Raw genomic sequence first — 15,438 nt, 5'->3', positions numbered from 1 at the left:
ATCCATACTGAAGGCTGTGATCTTTAATCTTCATTAATAAATACTTTAAGTCTTCTTAGCTTCAATCAAGCCAGGTTTAACATCTGCATATTACAGGTCATTAACGAGTCTTCCTCCAATCTAGATGCCACATTTTTCTTCATATATTTCAGCTTCTTGGATTATTTGCTTAGCACACAGATTGAATTAGTAATGCTGAAAGAATACAGCCCTGGCGCATTCCTAATTTTAAACCATTGAGTATCCCCTTGTTGAGTTCTAACAACCATGGGTGTTTTAACAAGGGGATCCTCAATGGTTCCTTGTGAGCACAATTAAGCATTCTGGAATATCCATCTTCATAATGTTATGCATAGTTTATCATGATCCACACAGCCATAAGCCTTTGCATAAACAATAAAGCACAATTAAACATCTTTCTGATATTCTATGCTTTCAGACAAGATCTATCTGGCATCAGCAATGATATTCCTAGTTCTACGTTCTCTTCTGAATCTGGTTTGAATTTCTGGCAGTTTCCTATAGATGTACTGTTGCAACCATTTTTGAATTATCATAAGAAAGAAAAAAAGACCAAAATGTATGCCAGAAGAGACTCTGAAACTTGCTCTTGATCATAGAGAAGATAAAACTAATGAAAGAAATGAGGAAGTAAAAGACCTGAATACAAAATTTCAAAGGGTAGCTGGAGAAGACAAAGTATTATAATGAAATGTGTACAGACTGGAGTTAGAAAACCAAAAGGTAAGAACACATTCAGTATTTCTTAATATGAAAGAACAGAAGAAAATTAAGTCTCTAGTTGCAATACTGAAGGAGTCTACGGGCAAAATATTGAATGATGCAGAAAGCATTAAAAAAAAAAGAAAAAAAAAAAGATGAAAGGAATACACAGAGTGTACCAAAAAGACATAGTCAATGTTAAACAATTTTAAAAGGTGGCATATGATCAAGAATTGATGATAATGAAGGAAAAAGTTCAAGCTGCATTGAAATCACTGGTGAAAAACAAGGCTCCAGGAATTGATGGAATACAAATGGAAATATTTCAACAAACTGATATAGCACTGGCGGTGCTTACTCATTTATGCCAAGAAATTTGGAAGACAGCTACCTGGCTACCCAATTGGAATAAATCTATATTTTTGCACATTCCAAAGAGAGATGACCCAACATAATGTGGAAATCACTGAACAGTATCATCAGCATCACATTAAAAATTAAACTTTAGTACCCATGAACTCCATTTCTTTTTCAAGAATTACTATGAGGAGTACATCATCAATACAGAAAGTAAATCCAAGAGGTAAACATGGGCTGAAGGAACAACAACAAAAAAGGAAACCAATAAACTGTATATAAAAATGACAAACTCAACTATTTGTTAATCACAAAAGTCTAATTTAAAGACACAAATAGCTAAAAGTGAAAGAATGAAAAAGATAAACATGCTAACAACACTAGTCAAAAGACAGCTAGAGTGGTATATTAATATCAAAGTAGATGTTGAAGCAAAGGGATGTTACAAGGGATAAAGAAGGTCTTTTTGGGAGGCAGCAAGATGGCAGTCTAGGCAGAAAGGCTGTATGGATCCTCTGCAACAAAGATACAGAAATACAAATGAAAAGAGATGCAGATGATAGTCCTGGAACCGCGAGCTTCAGATGAAGGGATAGAGAAGTGGACTGAATGCTTACTAGGAGAGGAGAGCTGAGCTGATGAAGTTAATTAAAAAAAAAAAAAAGAGTTTGGCAAACTGCACTGGTGAGCAGACAGGCGCAGCCATCTTAAGCTCTACTGAGTGACTTCAGAGACAAGAAAGCATATCGGCATTGCACAAATACACCTGTAGCTCACAGACACAAAGGTACACTTTTTTTCTTCTTCTTCCCCACACGCCAGAGATAACCAAAGGCAAGGTCAGCATATACCCCACCAGCATATACCTTCAGGGAAACACCACTCTTGCAGCCCTATGAGCTGTATGGAGGTGAGTACCATGGCTGTGGGCCCCACTGAATGAGTAGGGATCTGTCCACAGAGACCCTGTTAGTGTGGGCCCTGTTCCAAATCTTCCAGCCCTAGACTATCTCTCACTAGGAGAAGCAGCTAAACAGATGTTTGGGGAAGAAAAAAAAATGGTAGTCATAGTGTGGCCAAGAGGGCAGTAGGTAGTGTATTCATACACCACTTATGAGTGGACAGAAAGAGGCAATTTTTTTTTTTCTTGTACCCTACATTACCCTGGTGACCAAAGGTGTAGCTAGACCTCATCCACCTATGTTCCCAGAGAAGCTCAGGGTTGTCCAAATCATATCAAAGTGTATGAGAGCTATCAGCACCAACCCCAACATCAGAAATCAAGCATGGTCTATTCCAGTCCTGCAGAGCCAGTTCTGGTCAGCCCTGGACTAAAGTGACCTCTTATCATCAGCTCCCCTCTGGGACAGAAGTACCCTAATCCCCCAGCTGCTTTCGGGTCTGCGAGAACTACTTCTAGATTGGGACAAAACTGTATGAACCCATTATTGTGAAAACTTAAGATGAGGTTTCCATACTAAAAGAAATATTCTTTGATGGTTACCAGGCGTGAGAGGGAAGGGAGAGTAATTCACTGGCTAGTGGGAACACATATGTTGTGTACAAGAAAAGGGAGAGTAGTAGAAGAATGGTGAAGCTAGATGAAGACACAGGGAGGTAAGATGGGTTAAAGGGGATAGAGGTAAAAAAAAATGATATATATACAACCTTGGAACAACAGTGTTCTGTGCATAGATACACAGACTGAGACATATGCTAAATGGTAAGGAAGGAAGAGTAGGAGATATATCTATATATGAAGTCCTGGTGTGGCGCTGTAGGTTAATTTGCCAGACTGCAAAGCTGTTTGAACTGCAAGGTCAGTGTTCAAGCTCACCAGCTGCTCCTCGGAAACCCTGTACAGGGTTGCTACGGGTCGGCATCCACTTGGCGGCACTTATCAACAGCAAATATTTGCTGTTAAATTGTTGTTTAGTGCCATCGAGTCAGTTATACATACATATATAACTGTAAGGGCCATTGAGTTGGTTCTGACTCATAGCAACCCGGTATAGGGTTTCCGACTCAACAGCCAAATTCTCAGATACGCAGCAGAGAGGTATATAGCGGAGACAATAACACCATGGAACGGCCATTCATTCGAAATCAAAAGGGCAACATTTTCTTAAGGATAAAGTTGAGAAGGGATGAGAAGGTGGGTGGAATGGAAACGAATCACAGGGAGAAAGTGGGATAACTGTTATTGCAGGGAGGGGATTGCAATCACTGAGATGATAGATATAAAGTGTATGATTTTTTAATGTAAAACTGATGATCTTGTCTGTAAACCTTCACTTGATTCACAATAAAAAGTTTCTTTTTAAAAAAAGCCTTTTCTTATTGATAACGGTGTCAATTAACCAAGAGGATTTAACAATTTTGAGCATTTATTCATGTTCTAATAACAGAGTTTCAAGACATAAAGTACACATTCTGTCTAAAAAATCCCAGAAGGAAAGCAGATGCTCAACACAAACCATGTGATTCAGACAGTTCAGGCACAGCGAGCCATTCTGATTAGGGAATAGCAGGAACCTTTCAGAAATCCAGGTTCCCAGATACCAGACAAGGACCAGTCTGGTGAGTCAGCTTCCTGTGGAGAGCAGCCTTAGGCCTGCTGTTAACTCTGTTCTGCAGACCACCTTTTACACCTTGAAAAACAATTCTATTAGATCTTTCCTCCATCTTCTACTCTGTTAGCACATAACTAATTTTTTCTATGAAAGTTTTCACATTTTTTGTCCATCTTGGTCACCCTCATCTGGACTCTGACTTGAATATCTCCCTCTCAAACCAAGTAGCCGAAAATGTTAAAATAATACTCCAGGCACTACTTAGCCACAAACAGGATATTATACTTTTATTAGTGCAGTATAACATTTATTTCTTTTTTGAAAGTGCAATGCTAAAGGATGGTGTATTGAGCTGACAGACAGGACTAGAACTTCACATTATATTTATAACCCCATTAGTGACATTTTGTTTATTTCATCACAATATTCTTACCTACTAAGATTCTTCAGAATTACAATTCCATCATCTGTCTCAGGTTGATCATTTATACAAGTTTTTTGCCACGTGAAAATTACTGAGGGTCTGGAAGCAGACCGCTTCATTTCAAATGCTGGGACAGCGACTTCCTAGTGAAGTGACATTGGGCAAAGTTGTGCCACATACCCCTCAGTGCTCTCATTGTAAAAGCTGGGTACTAATCGTACCTGTCTCACAGAGTTGGTCAGTAAAATAAATGAGATAATAATATAATTAAGTCTAGTATGGGGTCTGGCACATTGTAATTGCATAATGCACATTAATTATTATTAATCTAAACTACTGATATGAAGTTAATATCAAGGGCAAAGTTCCAAGACACGTTTTTGGTGACTTCTCTCAGTGATAACAGCAATTAAAATTCTTATTGATCCCTCAACATAATATGATTTCATATTTCTTTCTACTGAATTGCTTCTAGTTTGGGAAAAACTAATATCAAATATTTAAGCTGTACACAATTTTTCTAGCCTTCAAATTTTTCATTAACGTGGATGGTAAAAATAAGAAAAAAACCAAGAGCTGACACACTTGCTATATACCTGGTGCCTCTCCCAAGCACATCATCTAATCCTGCTGATTCTAGAAGGTGGGTACTAGCGACATTTACATTTCACAAGGACGAGGAGGTTAGGTCACTAAGCTGGTAACTGCTGAAGGCAGCATTTGCACTCAAAACATGAGTTCCAGAGCCTGACCTCTTGACCATTCCACTCTTCTCCACTCACACACCAGGAGCACATTGCCCACCGGGATAATTAATGACTCTGGGATGACGCAAGATGCTAAATGCTGACTGAGTCTTGGAATGTTCAACAATGAGAAACACTCATTCCCTTTTTAAAGCTGGAAAAACCTAAGGGTTGAGTGATTTGTTTAACCCTTCCATGACTGAATTATTTTCTGCTTTGAATGTTTCTGTTGGGATCAAGAGTTTTCAGTAATGGAAGGCATGCTGAAACCAAGAAAACTGTTTATGAGGTACTATGGATTTTTGGGACGCTGTGGGTTAATGCGCCAGACTGCAATGCCGTTTGAACTGCAAGGTCGGCAGTTCAAGCTCACCAGCTGCTCCTCGGAAACTCTATACAGGGTCGCTATGGGTCGGAACTGACTCAATGGCATTTCAAAACAAAAAACAAAAATGGATTTTAACACAATTACATGGGACATATGCATCCCAAGCAGACTCTAGTGGTAGGATTAGTGGAGTGGCGGCTGTTTCTCCAGATACACAGTTACACAGGTCCCTGCCAGGAAGCAGCATGTGCTAAAACTGGGATAGCAGCTTCTTAAGACACCTTTCAGAGAGACTGAAAATGCAACATGTGTCCTGTGGGTCATTAAAGAGGTAAGGTGAATAGGAATAGGCAAGAGAGGCTCAGATCGCAGTGCTGTCGCTTCTTAGGAGTGTGGATCTACAATCTTTCTGAGCTTCATTCAATTGCAGCACTGAAGGACAGTAACAGCCCAAGGGGGATGGATGGTAGGAAGTAGGGGAGCATATACATGGGAAAACATCTACAACAGAGCCTTGTGTATATAAGGTACCCAACACAGGTTAAGCCCTTTGTCAGCCTCCTCCTCATGACTCCCGGCACAGCATTCTTTGTACACACCATGTTACTACTTCTCAGTACCCTCTCACCAGCTGTGTTAAACAGATGGGTGGCACAGAACATGATTTTGGGGTGACAACCACGTGATACGGCATCAGACAGTCCAGTGAAGTCCAGTTATATCACACAATTTCAAGAATAACAAACTGCCTCTCTTTTGTCCTTATGCCTGTCACATCATCAAAGTAGAAAATGAATTGGGTCTACCAAGATCTGCTCTTTGTACAATTCAGCTTAATGTTCCCCAATACCTTCTGTTCTTTTGAACAAATGAGTTACTTGATTTGTTCTAGTTTATGACCAGACATTGGAATGATAAGATCAACTTAAAATTTTAAATAAAATTATTTTTTTACCTTTGCAAAAGGAAGTATGCTTTACTTTGTCATCCAGTGGTTCTCCTATTCACCACAACCTCTCAAAAATACAAGCTAATACCTAGGCTTGAGGCTCTTTTCCCTCACATTTGTAGATAGGAAAGAGCTCACGAATACTGACAAGCACCGTGTGTGTCAGCTGAGGCCTGACCAATTAATTAGTATTGCCAGCTGACTGAGCAGCATTTTCTGAAGACAAAATGCTACCAGGTAACAAGGCCTTTTATAACGTGAAACTGTTGCATAATTTATCTAATTCCCCCCCACACACACACACACACATACAACAACAGCAAGGCAGTCATGAAGCACAAACTGTTAGCTTCCAGGAATCATTTTAAATGTTTCCATGTCTTAAGGCAATGTGGAAGTGGATGCAAAAAGTCAAAGGAAATTATGTCCATGCAATGTTGACTTCCTAAATCTCCTTCCCCAGCCAGAGAAAAGGCTTACTGGGAGGCTACAATCAGAAGCCCCACAGGGAGAAGTGGTGCAGAGGAACACATTCATTTGAGTTTGACACAGTGAAGGTTCAGTGCCAATTTGTAACAGTATGAATTCAATAACTGTTTCAAAGCCAAAAATGCAATTTGGATATGAGTAGCTTTCCAAAGCACCGAGGTTTTTTCTGAGGTCTAGGACTCCTAGTGTGCTGCCGTAGGATCAGCACCAGATTAAGAATTACAAGGTCGGCAGTTCACACCCATCCGCTGGCTCCTCAGAAACCCTAGACAGGATCCTCACTATGAGGCAGAGCTTACTTGACAGCACTTAACAAAAACAACGGTGGCTAACATGGCGTCCGAGTACGGTGCTACAGGATAATGCACTGAACAGCAAGGTCAGCGGTTCAAACTAAGCAGCCGCTCCTCGGAAACACTCTACAGGGTCACTATGAAGTGGATCTGATTCACCAGTACTTAAAAACAACAGTAACATGGCTAATATATCATTTACAAAGAGAAAGAAAGAAACAACAAAAACCTGTAAGGGTAATAAGATCTCATCTGGGTTCCAAAACCAAAAGCCCTGAGCTAAGGAAAAGCCATTTGGCTTCATTCTTTCACGCTTCTTGATCCAACTTTATGAAAAGGGATTTAATTATATTATATTGTGCTTCAGTTTAGCCATCTATAAATGACAATATTATGTGTCTTAGCAAGATACAGACTATAACAGAAGGAAAATGAAATAACAGATGCCAAAGCACTGTTAAAAATTTTAAAGTATACAGCAGGGCAAGGTATCATTGAATCTCTTTTAGCTAGAAGGCATCTGATGAGGGTATTTTCACAGCAGCAGGCCCAACGGCCAAATATACTTTACGGACAGAGCAACTTAATGATGGCATTGTCTTAGCCCCTTATGGAAATACATTTATCAACAAATATACATTTTAACAGTATCCATTTTCCATTAATTTTGTTTCCCTTTTATAAAATACTGATTACAAATAAGCTCAATATAAACTCACTTAATGAAAAAGTGAAAGACTACAACTGATCTCATAAAATCACTAATATCTCTGCCATTTTATGTCTATAGTATCAGTATTTTTCCAAAAAGATATTTTATTTTTCAGTTTTCAATAAATAAGCCTTATAAAATTAGATTAACTTCCCACTAGTGGCCCTGGTGGTTCCTTAGGATAAGCACTGCACTGCTAACAGAAAGGCCAGCAGTTCAAACTCACCAGCCACTCCATGGGAAAAAGATGAGGCTTTACAGCCTCAGAAACCCTAGGAAGAGTGGCTGTGAGTTGGAACTGACTCAATAGCCCTGGATTACAGTAATATCCAAACCGGGCAAGTCAAGCCCCACTAATGTGTTCCAACAGAGATGCTAAGCATACCCTGGTTTTACGAGATACTTCAACTTACCTCATCTCCCTTCAGGACTTCTGCACCGCCGAACTCCCGGGTCTGACTGCTCTTCACAGACACCTCTCTCTCTAGACTGGCTAACTTCTCTTTTGTCTCCTGAAGTTCCTCAGCTTTTGCTTCTTTTTTACGAGAAATGATGGATGCCTAATTGATCATTAAACATGAAAGCAAAAGAACACATACAATCATCTTTCTATTCTTCTTGTGAAGTTATCTACACGCGTAAGTAGTGGTCAGAAGACGTCGCCCTGACATTGACAATTTAGTTCAGTTAAATAGCATGTTAAGTGACACCAAAGTAAACGCTATAGGATAAGTGATCTGGTTTCTTCAACAAATATTACATAAGTAAGTAAGTGAGAAGGGGAATTTATAGACTAAAAGAAACTTAATCATATCAACCAAATACAATGTATCAATCCTATGTGGATCCTGATCCAAACCAATCAAATGTAAAAATAAGGGGAAACAATCCTCCCCAAATCATGAAAAAACACTGAGACATTCAAAGAAATCTGGACACTGACTAAACAGACATTTGCTGACATTGAGGAATTCTTATGAAATGGTTCAGGATGTGGTATGCCATTATTGCTAAGTTGTTAAAAAGTCTTTATCTTTCAGAAATATTCTGAAATATTTATAGCTGAATTAGAGCTGCTTCCAAATGATCCCAGTAAGAGAGGGTTTCTTTTTCCACAACAAATGTTCACACACAAAAAAATTCAGGTGGGGATAGAAGTCTAATAAACCAAGAAGAAGAGCCACGATTTCTGCAGTTCAGGGATTCAAAGGGGTTTTCTGTGTCAACCTCTCTACCTCTGTAAATGATTTGACATTACCCCTCATAAAAGATTTAAAGACAATTCCAGTGTCCTTGAATAATGCTGTGCTGTAGGTAAGTATTTTCTGAGGTTATATAGTACATTCTTTGCTGGTGTGGTACTATAGAATAAACACTGGACTGCAAGGTTGGTTTGAACCTCCAGGTTGTCAGTTCAAACTCACCAGCTGCTCCTCGGAAACCCTATACAAGGCTGCTATGAGTCGGAACTGACTTAATGTCATTTAACAACAAACTCTTCTTGACTGGGCTTTCAGATAAGCATGGCTTCCATCTAAATCTTTTGTTTACAAATACAAAACAACAACATACAAACCCTCACAATCTAATTTGTTGTTGTTGTTAAATGCCATTGAGTTCATTTCAATTCATAGTGACCCTGTATAGGGTTTCTGAGAAGTAGCTGGTGAGTTTGAACCTCACCCCTTGCGGTTCAAACTGACCACAATCTAATAGATGTGAATAAAACAATAAATGTTTTATTACTCAACATATGCAACCTGATCTTAAACCTGAAAAAGTTATATTGCCATTTAACTTGTTGTTATTTTAAGTGCCAATGAGTCAGTTCTGAGTCATAGTGACCTTGTATAGGGTATTTGAGGAGCAGCTAGTAGATTTGAACTGCTGACCTTGTGGTTCACAGTCCAGTGCTGATCTTACAGCGCCACACCAGGATGGTAAATATTTTGGTTTAGACCACCTGTTCCTGTGTGGAACAAAAGGTTAAGTACACAATTACTAACCAAATGGTTGGTGGCTTGAAATCATCCAGGGGTGCCTCCTGAAACAGGCCTGGTGATGTGCAGCTGAAGGGTCCCTACCTTGAAAACTCTAAGGAGGGGTTCTACTGGGCATACAACTGGGGTTGCCATGAGTCGGCAATGACTGGTCAATAAAAAGGGACACTATCACCTTAAAAGTGAAATTCAACACTAAGATATAAACACCAACAGCTGTATCACCAGAGTTGGCAGTCACTAAGGAAACTAAGCATTATCAGGTGTATTGCATTTCAAACTTGAACATGCGTCTTTCCCACAAATTCTTTACTATAATCGGGAGATTAGCAACGACAGAAGAGCATTTATTCTTGACTTCCTTCTCACTTTTAAGACTGTAGATCACACAGCCATGGTTTTCATGGAGATGGTCACCAATGAGATTACAGGTGAGCCTAAGGAATGGTCTTACCTGCTGCCGATACAGTGAGAGTTTGCCTTCTATCGGCTCATTTCTCATCATTTTCTTTTCAATCAGCTGATTGATTTCTGTGTTTATTTCATTTATCTAAAACAGTATGAGAGCCAAAAATGTGACATCTGGTCAGGCCAAACATGGAATCTAACATTCTCAACCATCACTGATCTGCGGCAAGGAGAGTCTCATGAGTGGGCAGAGTCTGTTGTTATGATTACTTTTAGAAACAATTTACATTTTATGAAACATGATATATTTGATATAACAATTATACATTACTATCAAAAAGGTGTTTTCTAGAAATAGAAAGCTATCACCACCTCACCGAGTTAGTGACTTTCATGTCACTGAAAGTCATAAAGCCAAGTCTGGACACATTTTTAGTATCCGCAGCTCCTGAGCCCAGCTGAGATTGGGCAGTGACCACATCTAAAAATTCTAATGATCTGCAATTTATTCTGCCATTTATTCTGATTACTCATCTAAACTTCTACAAAATGTAACAGAACAAAACTGACTAAAGCCAAAACACATATTGTTTTTTGTGCTTTGAAGTCAGTTCTGACTCACAGAGACCCTCTATAGGGTTTCCAAACCTTCAAGTCTTTGAGAGAGCAGAAAGCCTCCTGAGGAGCAGCTGTTAGGACCTTGTGATTTGCAGTCCAGTGCTTCTCATATGGAGCCACCGTGCTCCCCCAAACACGATAGTGTTAAGTGCCATCGAGTAGGTTCTGATCCATAGTGACCCTGTATAGGGTTTCCAAGAAGCGGCTGGTGAGCCTGAACCACCAACCCTGTGGTTCAAACCAACTTTGCAGTCCAGCTCATTAATCCACAACAGTGCCACACCAGGACATGCAGTCGAGAACAAATAACATGTAGTCCTGGACAAATAATAATAGTAAAATTATGTGACTTTCAGCATAATCTATCTTCTGAAAAGACTAGGATTCTCTTGTTCATTCCATGATACTAAATTTGGGCCACATGAGACATCTAATTTCTCTAAAAAGTTAAAAAAACAACAACAAAAAACCCCCTATACAGGGTTGAATCAGAACTTATTTGACAGAGCTTAACACCAACAATCTACATGTCTAAGTAGCTTAGTTCCACACTCAGTTGATTAGGCTTTTATCATCTCATACAGATTAGGAACAGCATTCAAAATATTCTATAATTCCTCATAAAGAGAGCTGTCACTCTTGTACAAGTTAACTAAAGTCAAGAGTGGGCCCCTATAGAAAGCAGTTCACATCATTTTCACAGGACTGGGGATGATGTAAAACTGGGAACAATAAAAAGCAGACGACTGTCACTTACCTTAGTTTCAAGTTCAAGAAGATCGGAATGGCCCATTGCGGGCTCTGAAACCACTTTTTGTAAAAAATGCAATTCTTTTTTCTTGTTCTCTAATTCTTTAGGAAATTTTTCAGTTACCATGTATGAATTAAACTTTATCTCCTCCTCTAGTCTCTTCATTAAACCTTTAAAAATAAAATCAGTGATTATTCAGCCCGCCAGAGTAGGGTGTAATAATGCTATACAAAAACATTGGTCTAAATATACACAACTAGTAAGGTATATCTGTTTAAAACATAATGCATAATATTTAGTTTATAGTAAATAACAGACAAGCCAATGAAATCTTTTGATGGTCATTAGAATGATATTAAGGAAGCAAGTGTAGTAATTTGTATGGAAGAATATTAACATAATCATAGAAAAAAGTAATATGATTTTTCAAAATTACAACCCAATTCTTTAATATCCAATAATTTTCAAAAATAACATTTTGTAATGCAGGCCAGATAGATTTTTGGCTCATACAAAAGGGCTTCAAAAAGTTGGTAGAACCATTTCATTATCTTTCAATTCCATTATTCCACAGATTATTTAAAGCGTCCTTGTACTTTGCCTTCTGATTATTTAAGAAATCTATGAACTTAATGACAACATTTAAATGAAATCTAGCCCAGGCACTCTCATGGAAGAAAGTAATGCTTATTCTTTTTCTAATATTTCTGATGTAATTTGTTATTTCTGTTTAATACTTCACATGCTAATACATTATAACTTGTCAGATTCAAATCACTGAAGACATCCCTAGCTACAAAACCTAAAGAAGAAACATCATCTACATTCTCACATGATTAAAGCTTTCCTTGCTTCAGTTGTTTTTGATTTTGTGAAGTATTAGCATTCAGTTAAGTGGCAACTTAAATTATATGTTTTTAATAAAGATTTGATAGTTTTCTTATTTTGGCAAAGGCCAAATACAGATTTTTCGGTGAGTAAAGGTTTTGTTGTCAATTCCCAACCTAGAGAGCTTTAAAAAGTTTATTTCAGATCTTCCAGTAACACATTTACAAATTCTGATTTGACCTTTTAAAATGCTGGGTTTTCAGTTTAATAAGTCCAAGTATATAAATTGCATAATACACCTGTCCCAAAGCTGTAAATTTGAGTTTTTTATTTTATGCTAACCACATATTAACTATGTAAAATTTTAATGCTGACAAATTTACAAGTTTTCCATTCATCTCTACAACTGCCCCATTTTTTCCGGGGTGCATCGTGAATGACATAGCAATCAGGCAGTCATTCCTATGTGGCTTCTGATTATAGTTAAACTTCCTGGCTTCTTCTGCTATTAGATCACCAGCTTTTCCATCTTCAAGTTCTTCACACGTAATGAGAAATGCAGGGATCCAAAGTCTAAAATGCTCTTGTTGTTGTTGTCAAGTGCCAAGAAGTCAGTTCTTACATAGCAACTCTGTATAGGGTTTCGAAGGAGCGGCTGGTAAGTTTGAACCACCAACCTTGTGGATCAAACTGATCTTGTGATCCAGTGCTTTATCCCATAGCGCTACACCAGGATTCCATATTTAAAATTCCTAAGTAATATTTTCTCTATTAAAACGAAAGTCTCAGTTTTGGAAAGCGCAGACACAGAAAGCAGATTGGAAGTTGCCTGGGGATGAAGGAGGAGAGAGAGAGGCAGGAGGGGAAAACTACAAAAGAGCACAAGGAGATATTTGGGGGCCATGGATACAGTCATCACTGTGGTCCTGTAGATGGTTCCCCAATGTACACACATGGCAACTTATCAATGTTGTTGTTGTTAAGTGTAGTCAAGTTGGTTCCGATCCATAGCAACCTTGTATAGGGTTTCCAAGAAGAGGCTGGTAAGCTTGAACCACCTACCTTGTGGTTCAAACGGACTTTGCAGTATAGTGCATTAACCCATGGCGCCACACTAGGACTCCAAAGTACCCTTTAAATACATGCACTGTATGCCAATGTTACCACAATAAAACCTGCTAAAAAAATCATAAAAAGACTTTTCATCAAATTCTAAAATTCTTCACTGAAAAGAATGTAACTTACACCTTTTGTTCATTTAAATTTTTTTTGTGTGTTTTCATTTCATTTTGTTTTGTTTTGAGAAACCCTGGTGAAATGCAGCATAAGGTTACTAGGATCCCCGCAAACTTTTTCATTGAAAAACTCTCTGGAAACATTTCACGGATTCTACTATACTTGAATGTATGGCTTCTTTTCTGTAATAAATCTCACTAATATGTACAAATATAAGGAGAAATCGATGCCAGTGAATGTTTTAGAGTAAACTGTTCTGATTTCATATGGCTGCCATTCTGCCAAAACAAAAATTACATTGCTAACATTAAAATGGTTTGTATTATTTAGTAAAGTAGAAAGACACTTTTTTGTACACCAGTTTTTGGTCATTAAAAAAGTTAGGTAGAACTTATTTAGCCAAGTAACCTGGATCAGTTTAACATCTGTTCAGTCTCCTTATCTGATGCTGCTGAACATAACCCTATGCCTTTGTTTCCACTACCCAGACAGACATCAATCAACAAAGCAAGTCCTTAAAACTCTCGTCCCTAATTCCTTGTCCATCCATAAAATATACATATCACACACGTCATCTTATTTTATCAATATTTGCAGGCATTTCTTTTAGTTGCTTTCTCTGCTATCTTTAGGAACGAAGATTTTCTTCCTATCCAGGATTAAGCTCTCCTTCCTATCCAAACTCTTCATATAGTTCTCCCTTGTTCCCTCAACAAAGTATTTACTGAATGTCTGCTATGTATAATTTAGTATGCTTGGGCTTGGAAACACAAAGACCAACAATGACTTGGTGACTATCTTCAACAAAGTGTAGTAGTAGAGTCAGATATACACCAAAATGAACAGACTGTGGTAACTGCTACAGAACATTCCGTGGAGTACAATGGGAACAAACAATTGTTGTCAACCTCTTCCTTCAGAATCTTCAAATCTCCATGGTCTGTCTCTTTTCTCCAGCACATAAACACCAGAGCTCTCCCTCAATCTACGCACAGTATTGACTCTTTTTCATACGCATACTCCCTGTTGTCTTCCTTTCAAAAACAAGTAGTCAAAAGAAGCCTATATTTTCATCTCTACTACTGTCTGCCATTTGCTCCTCAGTCCACTGTAATCATGTTTTTCACCCTCGATATAGAAAGTCCTCCCAACTCCTTCTTCACCTTCCAACTGGAACTCAAGTCATTTGTGGTGACCCATCCAGGAAGCCCTCTGGCTGAGCATCAGTTTGGTGCTGCTCCTCTTGCTATTTTTCTAGGTTCCTGTGCTGAGCCCCATCAACATACTCATCACATATAATTGACCATCACTTCTCAGTCTGGTGATCACTTTCTTAGCATTTAGCACAGTGCGTTATATGTAGCAGATGTTCATGAGATTTTCTATTAATGAACTATTGGCTTTGGGTCAATTATTCCTATTTAACTGCACAATTTACTTTATTATTTAACACCATCTCTTTTCAACATAGTATTTACACTAATATTTTACGCCAATACTCTAAGAGATACCAGAACATGACAACCTTGACCATTTTATTACTAAACAAATTGTGTATTTCCTGGCTCAAACAATTCCTAATTAGGTTATAAGTGAAAGCCAAAAAGCAAAAAAAGCCTATCAAACCAATTTTAAAAAATGAAATAATACTAACACTATAAATATTATTGGATAGTCTGTTACAGAGCTGAAACATTACAAATAAAACCAAACAAAAATCAACTGCCATCCAGCCAATTCTGTTTCACAGCAACTTTAGGTGTCACAGTGGAAATGTGCTCCACAGGGCTCTATAGCTGATTTTTAGAAGTAGAATGTCTGGACCTTTTCCGAGGTACTTTTGGGTGGATCTGAACTTCTAATTTTTCAGTTTACAGCTGAAATGTTTAGTTAGGACATGGGCCAATACCAGGGAGCACTGCCCTGGTTTCCTAAATATCTATCAAACATACCATATTTCATTCATTCTAATATGCTGTTAAGTATCATTGTCGTTAAGTGTC

The 15,438-nt window shown here is 38.3% G+C and overlaps 1 protein-coding gene across 1 annotated transcript in view; it reads right to left on the bottom strand.

Annotated features, from left to right (window-relative positions):
* IFT81 (intraflagellar transport 81 homolog (Chlamydomonas)) overlaps window positions 1-15,438 on the bottom strand; it is a 176,567-nt gene that overhangs the window by 105,572 nt on the left and 55,557 nt on the right. Inside the window, 3 exon segments of the mRNA XM_006878371.1 lie at window positions 8,008-8,154; window positions 10,049-10,144; window positions 11,378-11,541. Coding sequence (XP_006878433.1) covers window positions 8,008-8,154; window positions 10,049-10,144; window positions 11,378-11,541 — 407 coding nt within the window.

Source organism: Chrysochloris asiatica, unplaced genomic scaffold, assembly GCF_000296735.1.
Source record: "Chrysochloris asiatica unplaced genomic scaffold, ChrAsi1.0 scaffold00078, whole genome shotgun sequence".
In the NCBI taxonomy this organism is placed as follows: domain Eukaryota; kingdom Metazoa; phylum Chordata; class Mammalia; order Afrosoricida; family Chrysochloridae; genus Chrysochloris; species Chrysochloris asiatica.
Note: the sequence above shows the minus strand (reverse complement) of the source record. Positions and strands in the feature narration are given on the sequence as shown.